The 27707-nt window shown below is 45.3% G+C and overlaps 1 protein-coding gene across 1 annotated transcript in view; it reads left to right on the top strand.

The window, feature by feature from the left end:
• Nucleotides 1–27707, top strand: part of LOC126523916 (uncharacterized) — a 469956-nt gene that overhangs the window by 36810 nt on the left and 405439 nt on the right. Inside the window, exon 2 of the mRNA XM_055066991.1 lies at nt 8041–8115. Within this exon, the coding sequence (XP_054922966.1) occupies nt 8046–8115 (70 nt within the window). The 5' untranslated portion in view covers nt 8041–8045. The remainder of the gene's footprint in view (nt 1–8040; nt 8116–27707) is intronic.

The following is a 27707-nucleotide window of genomic DNA, read 5'->3' as shown; positions in this document are numbered from 1 at the left end:
AGTCTCGGCATATCTTGTTAAATGGTCGACCGAAGTGACAATCCAACGGTGACCGGAGGGTGTCAACGGCAAGGGACCATATAAATCAATGCCAACAAATTCAAAAGGTGCGTCCGGGCAAGGGAGAGGTTGTAGTAAACCGGCAGGAGGGGATGTCGAGCGTTTGCGGTGCTGACATGACGCACAAGAGGCAATGTATTTGGCCACCGTTGAGGATAGGCCAGGCCAGAAGCAGCGGGTCTTTATGCGGTCGTAAGTCTTGTGGAAGCCTAAGTGGCCAGCCGATACATCGTCGTGAAGTGCCTCTAATACCCGCCAACGAAGGCAGCGAGGTAGAACTGGGACCCACCGGTGACCTGTTGGGTGGTAAATGTAGCGGTGTAGCACGCCACCTTGAAGGCGGAATTGTCGAAGTTGGCGTCGCAAGCGGCTGTTGGGCGGTTTGGTGAACCCACTAAGGCGATCCATGAGAGCTCGACAGTAGGAGTCGGCCCGCTGAAGCGAGACGAAATCAGAGCGTGATGAAAGCGTAACTTGGTCCAGGGATGTTATCGAGAGTTGGTGAGAGGCAGGCGTAGCATCGGAACGGCGTGGTTGGGAAGACGACGGCGCGTTACCTGGAGAGAGTGAGAGTGGGCAGCGAGACAATGCGTCTGCATCATGATGGTGTTTTCCAGACTTGTACGTTATAGTGAAGTCATATTCCTGCAAGCGGAGTATCCAGCGTCCTAAGCGTCCTGACATGTTTTTCATTGATGACAGCCAACACAGAGCATGATGGTCGGTGACGATGGTGAAGTGGCGGCCGTAAAGGTATGGGCGAAATTTCTGAATCGACCAAACGATAGCCAGGCACTCTTGCTCTGTAATGGTGTAGTTCCGCTCAGCTGGAGAAAGTGTTCGGCTGGCATATGCTATGACTTGCTCTTTAGATGCTGTATTACGTTGCAGAAGTACTGCGCCAATACCTTGTGCGCTTGCGTCAGTATGGAGCATGGTGGGGGCACGATTATCGAAGTGGCGAAGCACTGGTCCGGAAGTAAGATGCCGCTTAAGAGCTTGAAAAGCCGACTCGCAGTCGCTAGTCCACGTGAAAGAGGCACCGGTAACCAGTAGCTTGTGTAGAGGAGCTGCTATTGCTGCGAAGTTGCGTATAAACCTACGAAAATATGACGCCAAGCCGAGGAAACTACGTAGATCTTTCTGTTGCTGGGGGCGAGGAAACTGAAGAACGGCACTAATCTTGTCGGGGTCAGGCTGGATGCCATCTTTTGAGACGACGTGACCCAATACTTTTATTGTTTTGGTTGCAAATTTGCATTTTTTTGTATTGATCTGGAGACCAGCATTCGCAAGGCACTTGAGAACTTCGTCTAATCGTTGAAGATGTTGGCTGAAGTCAGACGAAAAGATGACAATATCGTCCAGATAACAGAGGCATGTCTTCCATTTTAGACCACGAAGTACGTTGTCTATCATGCGCTCAAATGTGGCAGGAGCATTGCAAAGGCCAAAAGGCATCACGTTAAATTCATAAAGGCCATCCGGTGTAGCGAATGCGGTCTTTTCTTTGTCAGTCTCGTTCATCGGAATTTGCCAATATCCTGATCGAAGATCAATGCTGGAGAAATACTCCGCCCCTTGTAGTGTGTCCAAAGCGTCGTCAATTCGAGGTATTGGATATACGTCCTTGCGTGTGATCTTATTGAGCGCTCGATAATCCACGCAAAAGCGAACTGAGCCATCTTTCTTCTTTACCAGGACCACGGGAGACGCCCATGGGCTAGATGAAGGTCGTATTATCTTCCGCGCAAGCATGTCAGCGACCTGTTGTTCAATGACCTTTCGTTCGGACGGCGATACACGATAGGGGCGTCGTCGTATTATAGCGGAACCTTCGGTTTCGATACGGTGTGTAGCCGCAGGAGTTTGGCTCAACACAGAGGAACAGCTATCGAAACAGGCTTTGTGTTTTGCCAAGACCACCATTAAGGCTTCGGACTGCGCGGCTGTTAGGTCAGAACCAAGAACGGCTGGAGGAGGGAAAGAATCATCCAAACCTGAGGTTGGTGCTGGCGATGAAGAAGGGCAAAGCGTGACTAGAGAGATTGGTTGAGTGTCGGCGAGGGTTGCCACAGTCATCCCTTTGGGCAGCATCACAGGATCTGGGGTCGTGTTGCAAGCAGACAGAAGGGCGCGGCCGCGTGAAAACCGGACGAGACAGGTGGCAATGAGAATTCCGCGAGAAGTACAGCGGGAAGAAGGGGCGACTAGGGCGTCTCCGTCGGCGATCTGACTGGACGTTACGGCTACAACGTCTTCGTGACCAGGACGCAGGACGTAGTCTGAAGCGAGGACCAAGTTCACGCATGAAAGTGAAGAGTCCGCAACAGGTTCAAGCTCTGTATCTGTGATGTGGACAACTTCTTCTCTACATGAAATGACGGCTGAAGCAGAATGTAGGAAGTCCCAACCAAGTATAAGTTCATGGATACACGTTGGAAGGATGATAAACTCGATGTGGTGGCGTATGCCGTCGATGAGAACACGAGCAGTACACTGTCCGTCAGGGTGAATGAATGCATTATTAGCGCCACGCAAAATAGGTCCAAGATAAGGCGTTTTTACTTTACGGAGCCGGGAACACAGATCACTCCGAAGAACAGAAACGGCGGCACCGGTATCGATGAGAGCTGATGCGGGAACACCTTCGACAGTCACAGAAAGCATGTTGGCCGGGCGAACAGGAGGAATTTTTGAAGACCGATAAGAAGCAGTTTCCCCTCCAAAAACTGCAACAGTTAGTTTTCCGAGTGCTGGTCGACAAAATGGGAAGTGGGACGAAGTGGTGATGTAGAGCGCCGGTAAGGGGATGGAGAACGACGTCTGGCCGAACGGGAACTATGAGGCAGATTGGGAGCAGCTGGTGGAGACGGAGAACGCTGTTGAGGGAATGAGTGCGGTCCGGGATAGTAGTCGTCTGATCGGCGAGTGCGGTCTCTTTCGTGCTCAGCATAGCCTCGCCTTTCATCCTGCTGGCGCCGGCGGCAGAAGCGAGATATATGGCCGCGTATGCCACAGTAAAAACAAACAGGACGAGGTGGACGCCACTGAGGGTACGATGGCGCAGCAAGTGCTCTGGTTCCCATCGAAGCCAAATGGTCATAGGAAACGCCAGTAGGCACGGAAGTCACGGTAGGGGTGGGTAGCGAAACAACATCCGCGTAGGTAGGGGTGGAGCGCGCTACCGGAGCAAGATGCGTCGTGGGTGTAGTCATCGCTGTCAACTCCTGCTTTACGACCTCGCGCAAGTCGAAGGTGGGGGTTGGTGCGCAGGCAGCAGGGGGACGCTTTAGGTCTTGTAGTTGAAGCTCCTCGCGGATGATGGTGCGGATAAGAGCACGTAGATCTGGAGAATGAGCAACCTGAGGATCGCTGCTGTCATGTGGAAGACGAATAGACTGCAGCTCGTCGAGGCGTTGACACGTTGAAGTGATGTCTTGGACAGAAGCCGGATTTTGCACGATTAAGGCGTTGAACGCGACAGGCCCAATGCCTTTTAAGATGTGGCGAACGCGTTCGGCTTCCGTCATGCTAGGATTCGCACGGCGGCACAGAGCCAAGACATCCTCTATGTATGAGGTGTAAGACTCTTGGGGAAGTTGGCGGCGCGTTCCCAGCTTCTGTTTGGCGACTTCTGCACGGCCAGACGAGGAAGCGAAGATTTGCCGCAGCTTCGAGGTAAACGTGGACCAATCCGCGATGTCGGATTCGTGGTTGAAATACCACGTCTTTGCAACACCGGTCAAGTAGAAGGCGACGTGCCTCAATTTCTGGGTGTCGTTCCACTTGTTACAAGAACTCACGCGGTCGTAGTGGTCGATCCAATCGTCTACGTCATCACCGCGGAGTCCCGCAAAGACAGGGGGATCGCGCTGAGGGCTCGTCACAGTCCAAGAGGGCGCCGCAGGTGGGGTCGTCTGTGTGGTAGGGTTTGAGGCGCCGGAAGGGCCGGGGTCGGAAGTGTCCATTGTTGTAGGGGTAGCTGGGTGCAGGCGGCGACCGGAACGGAGCTCCAGGGAGGACGGGAACGCGAGAGGACGTCGGGATCTTGACGTACCTCCACCGCTTTATAATACCGAGACCGATCAAGTTGTCCAGCGCTGTTTATTCCACCAAAGGCAACGCCCCCAGCTCACGCGCGAAGAAGTCGAAGAACAGTGAAGATGATGATGGCTATGTACAAATGAAAACGACGAAGTACGTTAATAGTGCTTACAATATATATATATATATATGTTTGTGTTCTGTTTCTTATGTTGCGTTTTTCCATTATGTCTCATTGAGTGTTGCTGTTCTGCTTTAATATTCTTGTTGCCTATTCCGTGACTACGCTTCTCTAGATGTTTGTAGAATTTTTGTCACCCCCCTATGTAATACCCTCGTTGTGAGGGCCTTTATGGATTACTTGAAATAAATATTGAGAAGTTGCCTATTTCTCTACATCCTGTCTGAACACGGAAAGCTCTGCACAATTTATTTATTTCCTCAAACATCTCTTGTTGAGACATAACATGAGGGAGGGGGGGTTTAGTGACAATAAAAAACTACTACAAATTACAAAAGGATATTTTCGATGCGTCGCTTGAATGCAAGTGGGTCGATGATAGTGGCAACTTCCGTGGGCAGGCCATTCCAATCTCGTGTTGTGCGCAGAAATATTATTGCTGAATAATCACGGTCTGAGCTTGTGGAAGATATACCGTGTTAGAGTGACTGGTGCGGGCAATACGATGCGCTCTTTTTATGTATGGGTTGTCAAAAGGCAAAGAATGGCAAAATCCGGCCAGTCGCCGCATCCGACATACAGAGAATTGGTATGTACCATGTCCTCGTACTAATTATGAACTGCAAACATTACATTTCTGCCTTCCGAGTTTACTGAACAAATTGAAATTGACAATTGAAAGTTTACGTAATTTGTCTAATGCTGATATACTACATAGAATGTCCTGAATGTCCTATTCATGTAAGATCAGGTCACTTTTGTGATGGTTAATTAATGTCATGCAATAATCTCTTGCGTTGTTGTTTAATGTTGTTTTTATATATTTCAGAGATTTATTCCGCTTTTGCTGTGACGGGCCACGTGTGTGTTCCTTTTGTATTGTCGCTCTCCGCTGCCTGTAATTTTGTAATATAATGTTGTTTTCCGGGTGATGGGGCCAGTCAAGCTGTTAAATGCAGCTTTTTTCCCATCACACCTACCCACGTCCATGTGCACTTTCATGTACCTGCCATGTGGTTGAATAAATGTAAACTCAAACTCAAACTCAATGGAATAATTTATGAATAAGGTTAATGCGTGCTATTCTACGGCGTGAGGCTACAGTGGGTATGCTTATTTGGGCTTTTAGTGCTGAGATTCTTGACTTGTAGGGATAAGTTGACAGAATAAATCGTGTCGCGCGGTTCTGAACCGACTCTAGGGTGTTAATAGGGTTATTGTGGTAGGACTCAGAAATAGCATAGGCATACTTTAGCTTGGGCCGTACAAAGGTGAGAAAAGCAAGTTCTTTAATAGAGGGAGGAGCGAGGAAAACGTTACGGATTAGATAACCTAGAGTTCGATTAGCAGAATTTATTATGTGGTAAACAGGACAGGTTCATGTTAAGTCACGCGAGATTTACACACCAAGATATTTAAATGAATCGGTTGGTGCAATCTGCTTGTTATTGATGCTATAATTAGGCATATCGTAGTTAGGACTAGTATGAATAGACAATAACACGTTTTTAGTTGCATTTAGTGATGTGAGCCAAGTGTTACACCAGTTTTGTATGCGCGATAGATCATTTTGTAACGCTAAATGGTCGGTGGGTTTAGTAACTGCTCGGTAAACCACACAATCATCTGCGAAGACTCGGATATGAGAAGAAATATTGCAACGCAGGTGATTGATGTATATTAAGAAAAGCAGGGGACCAAGTACGGCACCTTGAATTGCGCCTGAAAGCACGGGTGTTAAGGATGAAGAGTGTGAGTTAGCGTATAGAAACTGCTGACAGTTAAAAAAAAAACGAATCCACTTAGAACACAAGGATGAATGTTAAGACGGGAGAACTTTATTAAGAGACTGCCATGAGGGACCTTATCGAACACTTTTCCAAAATATATAAATGTTGTGTCAGTCGGGATGTTACGATGTAGGTTTAAATGTGTGTCGTGCAAGGAAAGAGCAAGTTGAATGTCACAGGAATAATTTTTGCGGAAACCATGTTGACTTGGGTGAAAAAAAATTGACGGATGTTAGGAAGTTAGCTGTATGCGAGTATAAAATATGTTCCATGATTTTACAAGATGCTTGTTATGGAAATAGGGCGGTAGGTACTTGGTGATGATCGGCTTCCTTTTTGAAGACTGGGTTGACCTTGCCCACCTGTTAGTCATGTGGAATTGAAGCGCTGTTAAGTAATTCCTGGAATATGAATGATTAAACAGGCTACGCACATGTTCAGTATTTTTAGCACTTTGGCATTACCGTCTATTGCCGTAGATGACGAGTTTTTCAATGATCCAATTACTTTGACAATGCCGATGGGAACGAATGTGATATATTGCATGAGCGGATACGTGAAGTAGGGTGGATCGGGCAAGCTGTCAGATAATTCATTAGTAAAACCGAACTAAATGTTGTGGTAAGAAGATCTGCAACCTCAGTCTCAGGGATCGGAAGTCCGGAACTATTGTTAAGTGAGATCTCATTGCATTGATTAGGATTATAGGTTTTCCAAAATCGCTTCGGATTAGTTTGTAGCATAGCTGGTAAAGTGATAGAAAGAAACTTGTGTCTAGTTTAAGAGGTTAAATTGCGACATTCTTTCTCGACTGCGTAATACTTCTACCATGTGGAAGAAGAATTAGATCTTTGGGTGGTCGAAACAGAGGTTTTTTTCTTTTCTTATTATTTAGTCGTTTGAGGGATACATTAAACCATGGTGATGTTGTTCTTTTTGTTATTGTAATGGTGGGAATGTAAAGACGTATAAGGCGATGCATCTCCGCTTTGAAAAGCAGCCAGTTCGACTCGAGAGAATTTTGTGAAAGTTAGCGCAGAATGTATGGAAGTAAGATAATTCTCGGTTGATGCTGACATAGTCCCCTTTACATAGAGAGTAAGTGTTTTTCGATTTTTTTGTTTCTTTAGTAGGTTGCAATGAAACGAAATATGTACTGTCAGGTGGTCGCTCAAATCGTGCAATAAGATGACCGGGGTAAAGTTACCAGGGTGAGTTTTTAATTCAAGATCTAAAACGTTGGACGAGTGAGTAGTAACGCTTGTTGAGTCAGTTACGAGCTGCGTCCAGCCGAACGTTATACACGTGTTTAGGAAATCGCTAGCGGGGCTGCTTTTCGATAATGTAGAAGCAGGATTGGACCAATCAATAGTTGTAAAATAAAACCGCCAAGCAGAAGGACAGGACTGTTAGGATATGTTTTTGTTAACGTATTTAAGGCTTCATGAAGGAAAGGCGTGATAGAACTGTCGGCACTAGAGGACCGATAGCAATACCAATCAGAATGTGCGAGTGTAGCAATGCATCGAATCCAAATCATTTCCACTTGTGAAGAGAGGTGTAGAAGTAGACAATGTAGGTTCCGCTTAGTGGCGATTAATACAACCCCATCGCTCGAGTTATCGGGTCTACCTTTCCGAAAAATGTCAAAGTGCGAGAGGTAAGGGAGAATCTCGCTATCATCGATTGATGTGCTAAGCTTTATTTCTGTTAGTGGTGAGACATCGCAAGAAGATGAGCCTATTAGACTGCACAGTGCATAACGCTTGCGAACCGTAAGTGGCGTTTCACCAGATAATAAACTAGAAGCTTTGCACATATCCCTGTTGTTGCTTCGATAAACATTCTCTATAACAAGTTTGTCTTGTGAAGAATGATTTGGCGTAAGTGCTTGAAACTCTAACAAAGCATTCAGCCTAGATCTGTAGTGCACAGTGTGAGACAACTGGTCCATTTACGTAGGTACCATGGCCGGGCTTCCCATAACCGTGAGTCCTCGAGATGCTCCACCACTGTCCCGACTACGGCGAAGCTCAAGTGAGTCGCACTTGAAACCCCACGCGGCTTGAACTTCATGCCAGCTAGATTACTTGTATGTGTTATGGCGAAAAACATTGTCCATTGTTTTATAACGCGCGAAACTACAGAGTACGAACAGTACAGAATATAGTGACTCGAAACTAAGCTTATCCAGCGTGTTCATTTGGGCTGTTCGGTACTCTTGTTAAGCAGCAGCTTTGCACGGTGTAACACAGGACAGAGCACTGATTAACAAGCGATTTATTTCCACGAGCGCCATATCATTACGGCGATGTTGGGACTATACAAGACTATATTTACAATATATATACAAAATCAGTCTGAGTAGTTAAGATGGCTCACCACCAACAAACCGCAGCAGCCAGCGTCTCGCGATCTTCTTCTTTTTGTTTGTCCTCCTGTAACAGAACGCCGGGGCGGTGAAGCGCCGTCTCGGCGCCAGGTAAGCGAAGACCTGCGAGCGAAAAATGGCTTCAGCCGTTAAGCGCGCACGACGTCAACAGGCGGCGGACTTGAGGATGGATCAAACTGTAGCAGGGCGATCTCGTGATTGACGTCATTAACTTGACGTAGGACTTCATAAGGCCCTGTGTAGCGAGACAGAAGCCTCTGGGAGAGGCCGACCCGACAACATGTTGACTAAAGCATGGTCGAAGCACCTGGGGCGAAGTGAACATCGCGATGTCACCGGCCGTAACGCTCTTTCTGCAGATGCTGTGAGGCTAATAAGCGAGATCGGGCGATTTTACGCGCCATGTGAGCGCAATCGATGACTTCGCGAGCGTACTCAGTGGCAACACGGGGCACATAAGGTAGGGTAGCATCAAAGGGCAATGTGAGGGCGCGACCATACAAAAGGCAAAAGGGTGAATATCCTGCGATGTCATGTGGGGACGAGTTATAAGCGAATGTCACGTAGGCCAACGTGGCGTCCCAGTGGCGGCGATCGTTCGAAACGTCCATTGGCAGCATTTCTGTGAGTGTTCGGTTGAGACTTCCGTAAGACCATTCGCTTGCGGGTGGGTGATGGAACGAGTGGCCGCGGTCTGTGTGTAACTGTCGAGGTGCACCGTGCTGGAGAATGATGTCATGAAGGAGAAAAATCGGCGACGTTTGTTGCGCAACTAGTCGGCAACGCCTTTGTTGTCGCGTAGCGTGTCGCGTAATCAGCAGCGATGGCGATCCACTTATTCCCCCTAGTCGTCGTCGGAAAAGGGCCAAGCAGGTCAAGGCCTACACGAAAGAACGGCTCAGAGGGAACTTCAATTGTAGGGAATCGTTTGACAGGTGGCAGGGGATGTTTCTTCCGGCGCTCACACAAGTCGCAAGTTGTGACATAACGATTGCGACATAACGACGCACGGAGCGGTAGAGACTCGTCCAGAAGAACCGGCGTCGTACTTGGTCGTATGTACGCGAAACTCCAAGGTGTCCCGCCGTCGGTGCTGCCACATTGCACTTAGGCGATGATGGAACATTAGGATGCGCCGCGTTGTTGTTCAGCGCGCATGTCGGTCATGTCAGTCAAAGCCATCACGCAGGTCACCGGATCATGAATCATGTATGCGCAACAGGATCAGGAGACCTATGAGGTGACACAAGACGCAGTCAACGTCCTAGTGGAGACGTCCAGTCTTACAGTTTACAATAAATGAAAATTCCTGAAGCCGCAAAGCCCAGCGACCAAGCCGTCCAGTCGGGTCCTTAGGTAAGACAGCCAGAATAGTGCGTGGTGGTCTGTGACGACCGAAAACGTGCGGCTGTACAAATATGGCTGGAATTTGGCGACAGCCCAAACTAAAGCCTAGCACTGCCGCTCGGTGATGGAGAAATTTCTCTCGGCAAGGGACAGCAGGCGGCTGGCGTAAGCTATCACGCTCCCGGTACCATTCTGCTGTTGGGCGAGAACAGCGCCGATGCCGTGGCCGTTTGCATCAGTGTGGACTTTGGTCAGTGCAGATGGATCAAAGTGGACACGCATGGGAGGGGTGGTCAGAAACCCGATGAGAGCGGCGAACGCGTGCGCCTGCTTCGGACCCCATGAGATTGGCGCGTTCTTCTTTAGAAGATTTTTGAAAGGCCGAGCAACGTCGTCGAAGTTTTTGACGAAACGGCGAAAGTAAGAACACAGGCCGACGAAGCAGCGTACGTTAGAAGCAGAACGTGGCATAGGGAAACTGCGTATGGCGCGAACTTTTTCCGGATCTGGATGGACACCGGATGCGTCAACAAGGTGTCCCAACACTGCAGTCTGACGGCGCCTGAATTGACACTTCGTGGAGTTCGGTTGAAGGCCGGCTTCTCGGAAGACCGCAAGAATTGCGGCGAGTCGGGTAATTTGGCTGCCGAACGTGGGAGAAAAAACAATAACGTCGTCAAGGTAACAAAGACAGGTAGTCCATTTCTAGCCTCACAGAACAGAGTCCAATATACGTTCAATTGTCGCAGGAGCATTGCATAGGCCAAAGGACATGACTTTGAACTGATATTAGCCATCTGGCGTGATGAAGGCCTTCTTCTCGCGGTTTAATTCATCAGCTCAAATCTGCCAGTAGCTAGATCGGAGATCGATGGACGAGAAGTATTTAGCTCCGTGCAAGCAGTCCAAGGCGTCATCGATGCGTGATAGTGGATAGACGTCCTTGCGCGTGATCTTGTTTAAGTGGCGATAATCGACGCAAAAACGCCAGGTACCATCTTTCTTTTTCACAAGGACGACAGGCAAAGCCCAAAGGCTGGCTGATGGCTCAATGAACCCTTTGCGAAGCATTTTCTCCACTTCTGATTGGCTGACTCGACATTCAGCATGCGATACCTGACAGGGACGCCGACGAATAGGATCCGTGTCTCCAGTGTCTATACGGTGGTGAACGACAGATGTTTAGCCTAAAGGCCTGTCGCCGAAGTCAAAGATGTCGCTGTACGATTCAAGCAGGTGACGTATGTTCGTGGCCTCTGCAGAGGTGAGGTCAGGTGCAATCATTTTCACGAAGTCATCTGCTTAGGAACCAGAGCTGTGAGCTGCAATTGGCGCTAATAAGCGAATTTCGGCATTCAGACTGTCAATTTCACACTTGAAATCACTTGAGGGCACAGGCTGAAATTCAGAAGCGGTAGAACGACGTCGTTAGTAACCGTGACCAACGTATGCGGACCAGGAACGTTCCAGTATAAAAGCCCGCTGATAACGGGGGGAAGCACATATTCACCGTCAGGAACCTGTAGCGGGGCGTCCCAAGTGACGTGTCTGCCTCGGGTGATGCGGGTAACTGCCTCGGGTGACGCACATCTTGAAGCGAGCACAAGTGCGGTGGGGCGGTGCTCGGAGCATCGGTCAGTTGAGGCAGTTCCAACTGAAGAACGCCGGTGGCGCAGTCGATGAGAGCAGAATGAGTGGATAAAAAGTCCATTACAAGGATAACGTCGTGAGGGCAGTTGTCGATAACTGCAAAGAGAACAGAAGTAAGGGGATTTGGCACGGTAGGCCAGTTCCTGCTTTGCAGCAATTTTACGGCCAGCTGCTTGGCAAACAACTGTGTCAATTTCACTTTGCATTGGTCCTAGCTTGGTATCTCCTCTTCGTGGCTTTCGTGCCACACTTTGCCGTGCCTCTTAGGTACAACAATAGGTTAGCTAGCATAAGCATAGGGTCCCATCTGTTGATTCCACTGACGCGTTCGTACATGGCCACCCACTCTTCGATGTTGGCGCCATCAGTCCTGCAGAAAGTTCCAGGACCATTGGGTCGGACAATGACAAGCGAAGGTGACAGCGACGTAGCATGTGACGGTGACGTATGAGGCGGCACTCACGTTGATCCCGAGTGCTCACGGTCATTCGTGGTGCGGATGGTGATGCGACGTCTACTGCGGAGCTCCGTTTCCAGCCGTGGTATCCGCACCTCTCACCAATATGTTACGGGGATGTTGGAAGCATAGGAGATTATATTGATCCATCTGCACCGACCAAAGTCCACACTGATGCAAACGGGCATGGCATCGGCGCTGTTCTCGCCCAACAGTAGAATGGTACCGAGAGCGTGATAGCTTACGCCAGCCGCCTGCTGCCACCTGCCGAGAAAAATTACTCCATCACCGAGCGGGAGGGAAAGCACTCGTCACAGATACGTGGGCTCCAGTGTCGACGAGTGCTTGAACAGGTATGCCGTCTATTTTAACGCCAAAAACACTTCTCTTTTTGGCACAGACAGAGAATTTGCTGCTGTAGTAGGCAATGCAGCACCACCTCCGAGGGCCGCATTTCTTAGTTTTACGAAAGGGTGCGGCCAAACGCCGCCGGGGACGAAAGGCGACGTGTTTGCGGTGAACGAGACTGGTGTCCACGCGGCGATGGTGAGCGGCTGTACCACGTGTTCCTAGCAGATTTGTCGGCGCTGTCAGACTCGGAGGTGGGCGGAACATTGCGGGCATTTCCATCAAAACAGCTCAGGTTGGTCGGCGTGTGAGGTGTTGAGGGCCACGAGTTGCGACAGTGTCGGACAACATGACCAATGCGGCGACAGGTGAAACCTATCTGTTGGTCCTCCGCAGTTCTCCACACAGTCGGGTTGCGATAACGCGGAGAGAAGCGTTGGGGTGGAGCGAAAACAGTAGAAGGGCGTTCGTTAGCTCTGGGATGGGCGACAGCATACACAGAATGTAAACCAATGTTTTCAAGTTCCTGGCGACGTATGGCTTGTACGAGAGGAATTGAAATGTGGTAGCATCAGGGCTACGCGAACAGAAAGCTACGGGCGCCATCGCATCCAGTTCACGCCTAACGATTCGCACCACGTCCTCTGATGGCGACGCATGCTGCTGCGCGGGTTGATCTTCTCACGTTGACGTTGCGGCAGTTTTGATTCACATCAAAAAGGGAGTTTAGGCAGATCCAACGAACATCTTCAAATCTGTGTGCAGCAGTTAATTAAAAGCTATTAACCACGAGATGTTTGAGTAACGCCCTCTCACGTGTGACGTAAGGGAGGGGGCGGATTCCGTCACGGCGCCGCGCGCGCGCTCACTAAGTGACGGCAGCTTCACGCTGTCGGCCTACCTCTTCTGCTCGTTTTATTGCGATGGACATTTCAGGCTTATTTCTGCCGTCGCTGGGACCTTCCGTATGAAGTCCAAGGGCGACGCAATTGTCGCCGCGCGACGTATGGTGTATGTGCGAGTGAAAGCTTCTGAAGGTGAGCCGACAATCACGTCTGATTCAAGCTAGGTCAGCTGCTATACCCCCCAGGTAAACGGGAATTGCGTCACGAGCGACAATTTTTCTCCCGTTGCTTTGTAGGCGAAACTCCGAGAGGAAAAAACAAAGAAAGAATGCAGCCTGCTTCCATGGCTGCGGTCTTGTCGCGAGGAGGAAACGCCATCCCGCTATGCGCTCGACGGACACACGACTTGCTCTGCACGCGCAAACGGAAGCCGCTTGCATTCATTTTCTCAGATTGTTTTTCTCTTTCAGACTTTGTTTTCAATACCCCTCGGCTTCTAATTTTCTTACAACATATGTGCCACGTATCTGTGTGAAAACTCATCTTTTTCTGTTCGAGATGCGCAAGCCAGTATGCCATGCCACACCGCTAATTCGTTTCGACAAAACATACGTAGGCAGCAAAATGTCGTTTATTCGCTGCTTTATTAGCCCCTATCGCAGAACAAGACATTCAATACACAATACATTAACGCAGAGCAGAGTTTATCATTAGTGAATACAAATGGGCGCATTCTGCACTGCGATGATAAATGCGTAAGGCAGCTTCGTAGGATTTCTCATATTAAAGAATATTGCCACAGAGGTCATGTTGGTTTGCTGTCACAACGCAGCTCTACTAATGCGATTTTTGTCGCAACATTTATTCATGAAACATGAAAAGGTTATCAAGAGCATCTGATGCAGATTTTGCGCATACCATTAAAGTATAAACCCCATGCAAGCAATCTTGCGCGCTACAGCGACAGGCGAAGCGATGGAGATGGCTGTCGCGCTCACTCGTCGCCTACACGTCGCACCCCATGTGAACGACCACCTTAAGCGACGTTTCCCCGGTGTTGCCGAATGAGGGCAGCAAATACGCGCCCAAACTGGCGTGACGCGTGCTTTATTAATTAATGTTGATGTGTTTTACTGTAAGGAGCAGCGTAACATATTTCTGAAGGTCTTACAGCAAGTTCTTATACTTGCACGGATAAAAATTCAATCGTTCGCTCGTTTCCCGCAACAATCAGTAGTACTTGAGTAATGAACATCCACTTCCGGCTTCTCACTATCTTGCTAGCCGCTCATAGCCCTACCAGGTGACAAACGACTAATTCTAGATTTCCAGAACCGAGATGTCTGTTCATGCGATGGCTCATTTCGTTGCTCGAAGCCGTCGCTCATCGCCGTCGCGTAGAATATGGCTTTCCTGGGGCGTATCCTTCAGAAAGACACCCTTTGTCATTCTATACGAGTATACTTGCTAGTCCAAACAATATGCAATACCTAGTTAACTTTCTGCATAGCTCTCCTTGCGCTAATGTGCCGATAACTATCCAGCAAATGGAGAATGTCTGTAGTGTTTCTTAATATCTAGTTTTATTTCGTGATACAACATTTAAGGCCACTAGAGCTTCATTCAGATCTATAAAAAAGCGAATAAGGTATCAATACGAAATTCCTAGCGAGCATATTGCATGTTTCCTAAAATTTGAAGCGCACTTTGTTTGTTCTATCGTTATCTAGGCATAAATAACTCAATAACCACAAATAGACCTAAGTTTTTTTTTTGTTGAGAAACAGTAAAGGCAGGAGAAGCATGTGTAAATCGGCGGTTATTCGTCAGGAGAGGTTGGGCACGGACACGATGATTAACAAATGTATTATTGAACGCGTAGCTTCGGGAAGTGGAGAAATATTTTCTATATGGAATGCAAGCCGGCTACATTCAATGCATAAGCGCAAGCTGCTCAGAACTATTCTATTTCGAATGGTTTTCAAGACCTTCCTCTAGTACGCTGAATGTACATTACTCAAGTTACCAGAGCCTATAGGCTGAGTTTCCTGCGATTTTTTTAAAGCATAGGACAGGTGTGAGAGCTATGTTACTAGCTTCATCATTGGCAGGAAGTGATCCGTCATGAGAGTTTCGGTGTCGACACTATAAGGAGGCTAAGGTATTTCAACTGTTCTAGAAGAGTCGTTTCTGGCAGAGCATGTTTTCTTTGGTTATGAAGATTATTCGTGACTTTGCCGAAAGGAGACCCCCCCCCCCTTCCACTTTTGCCATTATAATGAAACCACTGAAGTCACGAGGGTCAAGCAACATTAGTACGTGGACAAGTTTACTGAAGTAAGCTCAAGAAGAGTATAGCATCCCAAGATCCATGTATTGTAGCTATGTAATAACCTTTCAAGAGGAGGGTGCAAGTGTTGAAGCAATGACTTTTCCTACAAAGAATACATTTCTCGATGTTTATACAAGATTGAAATGCGCCGGAATAATTTCTAAAGGTAGGCTAATCAGAGCTATCCGATTTAAAGAAAGAACAAAATATCAGTCAGAAAATTTTTGTTTATTTTCAAGCAGTTAGAACTTTCTTTTGCAGCAGGGTTTCTCTCAAGCTGTTTTTTTCAGATCCAGATCAATGTCACTTATGTACAGCGCATAGCAGAACTACCGCAGCAGGTCTATGCGAAGCTCATTGGACCAAACGATTTCATATAGCAGACTGCTGTATAGCTTATTTAACTTAATGTTCGGCACAGTAAACACACCGCACAACTGCACGATCACGCCAGCCGGAAAACTTTTTTCCATGTCCTTCCCCTTGTGATAAGGAAGCTTCACCTGGCACTGCAGAAGTTGGTCGAACTCTGGGCTCACATGATACATCAACTTCTCTGGTGCTTCGCTCGTGGTAATCTTTCGGCAGCTCTAACTTCGTTGACTTGCGTTACCTTCTGTATTATGTCTCAACCGTTTGATGATGCCTGCCGTCTCTGGTGAGTATATTTTTCAATTTTGGCGTCGCTGCGGCCGTGTAGCACCTATAAAGACACACACATCATGAGAACATCTTGTCAGGCTAGTTGGCAAATTTTCGCCGAAGTTGCACGTTGTGTCATGGAACACTACTCAGAGACACACAGGACAAGCGCAGCACCCTGTCTATGCTTCATATCTATTTATGTGCGCACTATTAAGATCACTACGAAATTGAACGAAAATATTATTTATTACGATTGCGCTGACGCGTTTAATTCTGCATTCGCTACAGTGTTCACTGAAGAATGTGATACACGTCCGATTTCGCGATCGCTTAGTATATATTCATCGAATCCAGCCACCGTTTTCAATGTAGACGGTATTTGTGCGTTCATTGACAAAATCAAGTGTTCATCATCTTCCGGCATGGCCGAGACTAATTCAAAACTAAAAAAAAGACGAAGCATATTGCCGCAGCATATCTGTCTTTGTGTCTTTGATATTTGCCCAGTCTCTTTCTTCAGATTTCATTCCAGATGACTGGGAAATTGGGAAGGTCGTTTGATTCCACAAATCAGGTAGCAGAAGCTCAGCGCTAAATTACTACCCTTAACAAGCGTCCCTTGAAAAATCATGGACCATGTCATATACCCTCTTATGATGGATTTTCTTGACTCCAATCACTTTTTCCGTCTCGCTCAGCACGGATTCCGCAAAGGTTTCTCGTGTGAGACAATGGTGACCAATTTTCTGCATGATGTTCACACTAACCTTGACACTAACATACAAACTGACATAATTTTACTGGATTTCTCTAAGGCCGTCAATAGAGTCCCTCATCAGCGCCTATTATTGAAACATAAAACTTAATTTACATCCTGATGTATTGAATTGGATTAGAGAATTTCGTAAAGTAAGAAGAAACAGGTCAACCTACACTCACTAAGGGTAAAAGCAGACAAATTAAGGCTGGTACTTGCGAACAAATATGCAGCCTTAGAACAGAGAGATGATGATGACATAGAGCTAATGATTGAAACCGCAACTAGGTTGGCATCAGAGGCAGCAATTGAAGTGGGAGGCAAGGCACCAAGGCAACCAGCAGGCAAGCTCTCCCAAGTAACAAAGGACCTAATTATTAAACCACAAAAAATGAATGTGTCCAACTCAAGAGATAGGATAGAATGCGAGGAACTGTCAAAACTGATCAACAAGGACAAAATAAAGGATATTCGAAACTATAACGTGAGAAAGACTGATGAAGCCGTAAAAGATGGACACAGCCTGAAATCGGTGAGAAAGAAACTTGGCCTAGGACAAACGAAGATGTATGCACTGAAAGATAAGCCGGGTAATATAATCAGCAAGCTTCAAGATATAGTAAAAGCAGCGGAAGAATTCTCTAATGACCTGTACAGTACCCAGAGGAGTCAGGACACTTCAATTGGAAACAGTAATGAACAGCATAGAGGAACTCTTCCAATAACTAGCGATGACCTCAGAAGGGCCTTGCAAGACATGAAACGAGGACGAGCAGCAGTAGCAGATGAAATAACAGTCGATTTACTCAAAGATGGAGGAGACATAATGTCTGAAAAAGTGGCGTCTCTTTATTTGAAGTGTCTATCGACTGCAAGGGTCCCAGAAAACTGGAAGAATGCAAACAATATACCAATCCACAAAAAGGGAGACGTTAAAGAACTGAAAAATTATAGGCCCATTAGCTTACTCCCAGCATTATATAAAACATTTACGAAAATAATCTCCAATAAAATGAGCGCAACACTGGACTTTAGTCAATGAAGGAAACAGGCTGGCTTCAGGAAGGGATGCTGTACAATGAATCACATCCATGTCATTAATTAGGTTATCGAAAAATTCGCAAAGTACAATAAGCCTCTCTATATGGCTTTCATAGATTACGAAAAGGCATTTCATTCAGTAGAGATACCAGCAGTCATAGAGGTAGTACGTAATCAAGGAGTAGAGAACGCTTACGTAAATACCTTGGAAAATATCTACAGAGGTTCTGCAGCTACCTCAATTCTACACAAGAAAAGCAGGAAGGTACCTATAAAGAAAGGGGTCAGACAGGGAGACACAATCTCTCCAATGCTATATTTACTGCGTGCTTAGAATAAGTATTCACGCTATTAAGCCTGGTAGGCTTACGAGTAAAGATCGACGGCGAATATCTCAGCGAACAAAGTGTCAAATGCTGGCTTCTTTTCTTTTTTTCTAGAGACTTCAAGTTCAGAGTAGTAATTCGCGCTGTCTTCGGAACCATAAATGACATGTCGCAGTTCGCTCACCGCCAGTTCTATATTATAAAGCCTGAAGCAAAATGAAAATTAGCCTACTCTGCTGCTGTCAAAGTAACGAGTGTGGAAGCTACGCAGACCTTAGGCTGACGCAGAGATTCTCACTACTTGCCTTTGTCTCTCATACGTACATAAATATTCCCCCGTATTTATAATTCCGTCCTAATTTTCTGCCTACTCTAAATCAAACATCTGCATGCGCCATGTGGATAGTTCGTTAGTACTAGGAAGCACATAGCCATGGGACAGGATAAAATCGCCTGGGCCCAACTGGTTTGCGAACCAGTACAGTGTTGCGAAGCGCTTCGTACACCATTAGAAAATTTTATTTCTCTGAATCGGAACCAACTGGAACAAAATTGGAGCGCGCAGAATCTGAACCGGAACAAAAGAGGCATTTGTTTGCGGTGAAACTGCCTGATTAAGACTTTAGCTGCTCTTTTTCATATCCTAGGATGAGCAGGTAGATCCTGTCGTAAACCAACTGTAAAAAGTGGGCGAATATTTATATACGGCAATCCTTAGATGCTACCGAACAGTGTTATAATGGTAATATAGAACACGTTGTTTAACTCTATTTAACTCTAGGCTTAACTACTGTCACCTGGTATGGGGCCAAACGACTAAAGACAGTATGCTTAAAAACAAAAAAAAGAACGTTTATGTCAAATAAAAAATTTCACATCAAGCTTCCAATGTCGGAAATTTTTCAACACAATTTAATGCCTGCTTTCAATATGTACGACTATCGCCTCGCGAAGTCTTCAAACAAGAAAGAAGAAAACTAATTTTTTTTACAACCCGCAAACCTGCAAGAAAATATTGCAATGTATCATGCACGCGGCGTCGACCAGGGGATAGTCGCAACATTCAGAGCAGCATGCGGTATTCAGACGGTGCGAAACATACTTCATCGACTATTAATAACATTTAGAGCAGAGGAAAATACATTGAAACCCTTTCTTCTTCAAAAATACGTAATATTGGCTAAAGTACCATCTGTGATCTAGCTTTTGTAACGTCGATCAAGATTGCGTTTCCCTGCCACGTTTTTTATGCGGTGTTAGCCCTTTATTTATATGTTTCCTTTCTTGCCGTATATGGTGTTTTCTACAGAATATTTAATTGTATTATTCGGATTTTTAGGTTACATTTACTTTCGCATGATGCATTCTTTGCTAAATCAAGTCGCGTGCTTTTGACATGCGGTTATTTCGGTTGCTTCTTGTTTATTATGTACTATGTAATATGTATTTTTAGTATCATGGGTTGTGTATAACGTATACCTATTTTGTCTACGTCTGTGCGCTGCTTCTCTGTCAGAAAAGAGTGGCGCGTGGTTTCTTCACGTTGTCAGTTTAGAGTATTTTTCTCTTTGTTTTTCATAAAGCTAAAAGTTGAGAAGTCCTATATACGAGCATACCAGTCTAGCATTTCGCCTATCTCATCAATCTTTTCACTCTTGATTAAAACTTACAACTCTAGAGTACAGTTACCCATTCTCGTAACGATTTCGGTTCTATCAATCACTTTCCTACTTTTCTACAAGCAATATTTAGATCTACATTTGTTGTAATAATTGAGCAACGTCTCTGATCGCAACTTTCGAGCGTCTCATTACCTTTGATCCCTTTCGTGAAAATTACATATTTTTTTCTATTTTGAGGGCTCTTCATGTTCCAGTGACGCAGCCGTATTACATACCTTGTTCGGAAACATGTCTTCCGTATTTATTGGGTACAGATGTCTTACACTTTAAAAAATTTTAATGCCATTTGCATCTTCTGCTTGGATAAACTTGTGCGAAGCAAGCGAAAACAACTTCGCAATCAAAGGCCTTGGCTGTCACGGGACATTATTCACTTGAAGCGTACCTTTACTAACATCATCGGGTCAGTGCAAGGTAAACTTGCATGGGCCGTACACTAGGTAAGAAAATAATTACCATTCGAATACGTCGCCATCAAACTTAAGAGCGACCCGCATTATTTCTGGAATGAGTAAAGGCAAGGCGCAAAAGACAAGGACTAAAGAAGGACAGAAACGACAGGACCTGCGCCTTCTTCAGTCCTTCTTCAGTTTTGTATTTCGCCTATTTCAAGCATGAACCAACTAGCCCAAGCAAGAGTTTTACTTGAGCATTATTTCTGGAGCTACTTCAGCTAGACAGAGATACTAGTTACCAAATATGAGCTAATACCTCTTTAGTCAGCCATAGGAAGGGCATGTCTGATCATTTTATTGCTTCGTTTCACATCTGAGTAGGAAAGCAAGAGTGCGAAAGAAACAAGGAGGAGACGAATACACAGGACTGGCGCTTACTTACGACTGAGATTGATCGATGCAACCTGATATTTATAAGTGCAGCATGATACCAGCATGGGGTACCAAATTCATAATAAGGTCACAAAATATCAAAGGCAGCATATAGTCATGTACCATGAGAGAACTGTGCGGTCCAGTATACCACAGGTGATTAGGTACAATAGAGAGTATCCCACCACGCAGCGCTTACTTCTAAAAATACGTGAAGATAGGTTAAACCACATCTGCAGTAGCACCAATCAATAAAATCTAAATAAAGAAATCTTAAAGGAGATGCTGCACCAAAAACTATTACCCGGAAGGAGTGAGTGAGTAAACAAAAGTAAAGGAAAAATGAACCAACCGACGGTACTTGACCACAAAGTATATGAAGGGGGAACACTATCAGAAACAATTACAATGCTTAAGGAATGAGGCGCTGCGTTCTTAAACAGGGACATAGTCGAGAAACGAACAATGGAATTTCCTAAAGAGCGAGTTGCTTCATCAAGAAATTGGGCACTACGCTTATCAAACTCACGATCCATGCTCTCGAAAAAGATCTTCCTGACTGTCAAATAAACATGCTAAAATCGGAGCAATAATCGAGAAATCGAAATATTGAAATCCAGGGAAAAGTAAAAGCAGATGATTAGAACCTTGCACAGCTCCTGACGAAATGTGCTGAGCTATCGGAGAACCCATATCAGCCTGTGACGTCGGTAGGTATCACAGGGTACAGATTGAAGATAAAGATAAACCGAACACAATTGTCCAGTTTCAACGCCGCGAAAAGCGTGACAAGGTTCCGAACGTCGCTCGAAAAAAGAAGATAACGAACGCTACCATCGGATTGCAAAACGACGCTCCAATCTATATAAGTGAGCACTTGTACCCGGCAATGAAAAGAATCCTGGGGATGGCAATTAACCGAAAGCACGAAAACGGTTGGAAGTTCGTTTGGGCAAGTAATGGGAACATCTTTGCCTGTCGCGCGGAGACGCCACCTATCACTGCTATCTGTCACGGAAGTGATGTGGAAAAGATGAGCAGCACTTAAAAATTGTAGTGTTAGAAGCATTCCATGATGTCTATGTCATGTTATATTTCCCCTGAGGACATTCGGCACGTTGTGAAATCGAGAAAAACGGCATTAAGTTGTTCAAATTGATGCGCACAAACGCATGGTCACTTCAACCAAGAAAAGATGATATCACTTAGCTGTTGGAATCATGTGGCATAAATTTTGAACTTTTAATGTTCACAGAAACATGGTATACTACTGAGTTTGAACATTTCGTGCTGCCGGGGTTCAACCATTTATCTTTAGACCACACGGAGAGTAGAGGGGGTGGCGTTGCCATTCTAACAACACTTGAGTTTTGTGAAGTAATTGAAGAATATAGCCTTATCACAAAAATCTACGAAGCCTTATGTATCAAAACGGGCACCAATGTATTCGCTGTTCTGTATCGCCCTCCTAGCAGTTCTACGGCTGATTTCCTAACATTTAATGATCGTCCTTTGTCACATGCAAATGCTAATAATTATAGGCTTGCTTTCGGTGTGGATTTTAATATAGATATTTTGAAAAACTCAGTAACAAGTATGGAATTTTTATCTGTGCATGAGTGCAACTTTTTTGAAAATGTCTTTACTATGCCAACATGAGTTGCTGAATCAACAATATCATTGCTGCACATGTTTTTTACCATTTCTATACCAGCAGAAATAATTTCAGGGGTGCTAAAATGCGACATAAGCGATCCGTAGCCCATATTTATTTTCCTAAAAATGCACATTAACCCGGCGTACGTGAAACCAGAGGAATGCACGTGCCGCTCAGTGACACCTGAAACATTGGAGCACGTTACGCAGCGTATCAACCAATTGGACTGGAATGATATTGACAATGCTATTGACAATGACAATGACAATGACAATGACAATGATATTGACATTACCAATGGAGATGCGAACAACTCGTATACGAACTTCATACCAACATTTAAAGAACTTTATTTTGAATCGTTTCCTCTTAAGACATATCCCAGACCAAACAAATCTCGGAAACCATAGACAACAAACTATCTAAAGCTGCAGATAAGCCATTAAAATAAACTTTACAAGCAGTCCATTAAAACACCTTATTCGTACTTATGGGCTGAATAGAAGACTGTAAGAAATAAGTTGAATAAAAAAAAAGAAATGACGAAAAGGGCCTACTACTGCTACTTTGATCCAGAACGTGCAGAGCGAGGTAATACCAAATGGAAAAAACTAAATTAAGTGCGGAATAAAGGAGCCCCTCCCCCTAAAACCGATAATCTTGAAATAGACGGAAAAACGTTAAACAGAATTGAGCTTGCAGAACAATTTAACGATTTCTTCGTAAAAATAGGAAATGCCAGTCACAGCAGAAAAACAACAACTGGCATGAATCCAACAGCAAACACACCATTTCTTAAACTAACTTCCAGATCTGAAGTAATTACACTATTCAGTAGAATAAAAAAATTGTCTTAGCTGTGATCCTGATGGCATAGATATGCGACCAATAAAGTATGTACTAGACGTCACAGCAGAAGTACTAACACATATCTACAACTTGGTGTTATCAACAGGTATTTTTCCAAGGATCATGCAACTGCAAAGGTTACAGCAATATACAACAGGAGGTAAAAACAATTTAAGCAATTATCGCCCAATATCTATGCTCCTCATGTTCTCGGAATTCCTTGAAAAAATAATTCACGATAGAGTTGATATCTTCTCAAGAAAGTAAAATCTTATTACCGAATGTCAATGTGGTTTCGGAAAGAAATGTTCAACTGCAAGTGCTCTATTAGCACAGAAAGAAATCATATTATACAATATCGAAAAGAGGCATTTGACACTTGCATTATATTTGTACTTCAATGAGAGCTTTGATAAAGTCATGAAAAATTATTAAATAAATTAAGATTCTGTGGATTTAGAGGAGTCTCACTCAAACTTATTCAGTCGCATTTAAGTGCGCGGTCTCAGTACGTTGAAATAAATGCCTTTAAATCACGCACACAACCAATTAAAACCGGGGTACCAGAAGGCAGCATTCTAGGGCCAGTATTATTTTTATATTGCATCAATGACATAATCAACATTGACGAAGATTGCAAATTTATCATTTATGCTGACAATTGCACATTATTTTTTACTGGAAAAAAAGTTAGGTACTCTCGAGGCGGCTAGCAACAAACACCTGTTATAAGCTTCGCTACTGCTGTACTAAAAGCCATTTAACGCTAAATGAAACAAAACCAAATGTGTCTATTTTCGAACCCTTGGCACATCTCTACAGTCACCTTACCATATTACCCTAGGCCCTTACAAATTTGCAGTAAGAATATCAATTAAGACAATTGGAGTATTTTTTTAATGAACATGTGTCCTGGAAAGAGCAAATAGATCAGATTACCTTAAAACTGAGACGCGTGGTTGGTGCTTTAAATCGATGTCGATATCTTTTGCCTCTAACCATAAAGCGACTTACTTATCAAGCTCTCTTCCATGCTCACTTGAACTACCCTACTTTAATATAGGGAACCTCTACATTAACCAATTTGAATAAGCTAACATACTTGAGAAAAGAGCTATTATGGCAATAGAGAACATACGATACCTTGAACACACAAGACATCTTTTCGTTAAGCATAAAATTATTATGGCGAACGATATATACAGATGCAGACGCTACAATCATACATTATTGCAAATCGCGGGAAGCTTGACACATTACTCACACTTGCAAATCTTGAAGCTACTCAAAGTCTTTACTTCCATCGGTATAAACCCCCCTGGAAAACTCCAATCTCACGCACTATTTACGGAAGGCAAATGCTTAGCCACACATTACCAAGCACTCTTAATGTATATGAGCAGAAAGACATTGAAATCAAAACACTCAACCCCACCAATGTAATTAGTTTCTGTTTGTAGCTGTGCATTCCTTAAATTGTATTGCTTTGTATTATTATGTTTTCACTAAGCATAGAACTACGATGCCATTTGTCTTCTCTTGCTTTATTATGTGCAAATAGAATGCCATATGCACTATTATTTTCGTACTGGTGTATAATAATTATTTGCTTTCGCTTGTGTGTTTACCCTGTCACTTTAATTATTCACTTTTTGCTTGTATACTTGCCCTGTCATTGTTCCTCCAAAGTGGGCAGTGCTTAGTCAAGCTGCAGTATCCGCAGCTTTTTCGCCTTCTCCCCCTTTTCACAGATGTTTTTGTTTGGCGAAAATAAAACACTGACTGACTGACTGACTTCCAGGACGACGACTTATTTGTCGTCAAGTGCTAGAGAAGGCGTGCCATTGCACTTATCAGCCGACATCGGAATATAAAATGCTTCGAGAATTTTCTTTTCTGTTCTGTCTCGGGACTTGTTTTGTTATTTATTTATGTAAGCATTTGTTCTAAGGTTGTTTGCTTTACTGTATACTGAAAAGCTAACTACTGTTCGTTTACCTTCCTTTCTTTTTATCTTCGTTTATTTCGCGTTCTTTATTTAATATTTCATTCTCGTTCTGTCCCTATTTATGTAACACAAACTGTTTTTGCTCCACAATTGTTATCTGCACCGCCCACCTCACGCAATAGTCCTTCTGGAGCCTGTGAGGTATATGAAATAAACAAATAAATAAATAAATAAACAAATAAATAAATAAATACATAAATGTGGTGCGTGCGAATTCCGGTATGCACCCGCACCTTTTGTAATGTTTCGCTAGGTGCCCTCCCAACGAATTCACCCGCGGCATTCCATTGAAACATCGTTGAGGCGTTTCAGTTGAGAAGTCATAGATTTATTGTTGAAACCACCGAGTGTCAATATTGAAGCCTATTGAATTAATGTTGACATGTGTTAAACGCCAATAATGAAAACCCATTGAACTATACTAGCTTTAATATTTCTTTTGAAGTGATGTTGAATGCCTATTGAAATATACTCCCAGTGTATATTGAGTAGAGTTGAAAACTGCACTCGATTTTTCTTCAGTTATTCCTGAGCTACCTTGTGTTACATACTTATTCCGTTCATTTCGTTCAGACCCATGTTCGCAAACATGGGTCTTCGCACCATCTGCTCAGCCCATCTCCCTGATAGCCAGCCGGTGTCTTCGATTCCGCCCCGCCCCGCATCTTCTTACCCACAACGCTTCCGCAACCCGTCTGAATGGCTCACTGCAGAGGTCAAGCCCATTTGTTTTCACTGCCATCGAATCGGGCACATTTCTCTGCACTGTCGCAGTCGCTGGAGTTCGCCGAACCGGTTTACTTATACTGCCTACTCTCGCCCCCCAGGTGGCCTTTCTCGTCCCTATGCTGCCCACTCCGATAACGCCGCCACAGATTATCATGCGCCGAACCGCCCCAATTCTCGTTCACCTTCGCCCCAACGACTACAATCCCGCTCCCCCCAGCCCCGTCGCTCCTATTCGCCGGCTCCCTTCGGACGCCGCTCCCAGCCGGAAAACTAAACGATGCAGTGCCTCGAGCTGATGCTGCATAGCTCCCTACGCCGCCAAATCCTCTACTGACGTTGCCCACTCATCTGAACCTTCTTGACGTGCAGGTCGACGGTGTGGTGTTTCTGTATCTGCTCTCATAGACACTGAGTCGCATTTGTCGGTAATGAGCGCGGACCTTCGTAGCTGGCTGAGGAAAATAATCACGCCCGCCACGATACCTGTAGTCCGTGTCGCCGATGGCGGAACAGCCCCTGTAATTGGTATGTGTGCCGCCCGCGTCTCCTTCGCCTATCCCTCCACTATCGTGCTATTCACAGTCATCGCCCACTGTCCCCACGACGTCATCCTCGGCTTATACTTCCACTTCGCTCATTCTTCTCTCATCAAATGTTCCGCCAGTACTCTCCGCCTTGACCTGCCTGTTCTGGATCCCGCTGAACCACACCCCAGTCGCCTCAGTTCCGTCGACTTCGTTCTCTTGACACCTTCGGCAGTGACTTACTTTGACTTTGTGTCATCCACACCAGTTCCCGACAGTCACTACATCGCGGCTCCTATGCAAGACATCCTCCTTACACACGGGATCACAATACCTCATACAGTTTTATTTACTACAGCGAATTGCGTCTGCCTGCCTGTGGTCAATTTTGGCTTGACGACACAAGTCCTGCCACGCGGGATGTCTCTGGCCCAGCTTTGCTTATTCGACGATCAATCAGTAGCATCTATTGCAGTAGACAACAATTCAGCCGATCCTCCTCTACCATCGCAGTCCGCAACTTGTACCATCGCCGACTTAGAGAAAATGATTGCGCCCAACATGTCGTCCGAGGACGCTCGTGAGCTCTACCGCATTCTGTTTTCCTACCACGATATTTTTTTACTTTCCCGATCGACTTTTGGCCTAAACTACAGCTGTTAAACATCGCATTAATAACGGCGACGCCCCTCCTATTCATCGCCGCCCGTATCGAGTATCACCGGCTGAGAGTCAAGTTGTTCACGCCGAAGTTGCCAAAATGCTCGCCAAGAACATTATTGATGACGGTAGTTCATGGGCGGTCACCTGTCTTACTGGTAAAAAAGAAGGATGGATCATGGCGCTTTTGCATGGATTATCGGCAGCTTAAGAGGGTTACCAAAAATGACGTGTATCGCCTACCTCGGATTGATGGCGCCCTTGACTGCCTCCACGGTGCTCGCTATTTCTCCTCCATTGACCTTCGTTCCGGCTACTGGCAGGTTAAATTAAATTAAATTATGGGGTTTTACGTGCCAAAACCACTTTCTGATTATGAGGCACGCCGTAGTGGAGGGCTCCGGAAATTTCGACCACCTGGGGTTCTTTAACGTGCACCTAAAGCTAAGTACACGGGTGTTTTCGCATTTCGCCCCCATCGAAATGCGGCCGCCGTGGCCGGGATTCGATCCCGCGACCTCGTGCTCAGCAGCCTAACACCATAGCCACTGAG

This window comes from Dermacentor andersoni, chromosome 6 (genome assembly GCF_023375885.2).
Source record: "Dermacentor andersoni chromosome 6, qqDerAnde1_hic_scaffold, whole genome shotgun sequence".
NCBI classification, from domain to species: Eukaryota; Metazoa; Arthropoda; class Arachnida; order Ixodida; family Ixodidae; genus Dermacentor; species Dermacentor andersoni.
This window is presented reverse-complemented; position numbering and strand designations above follow the sequence as displayed.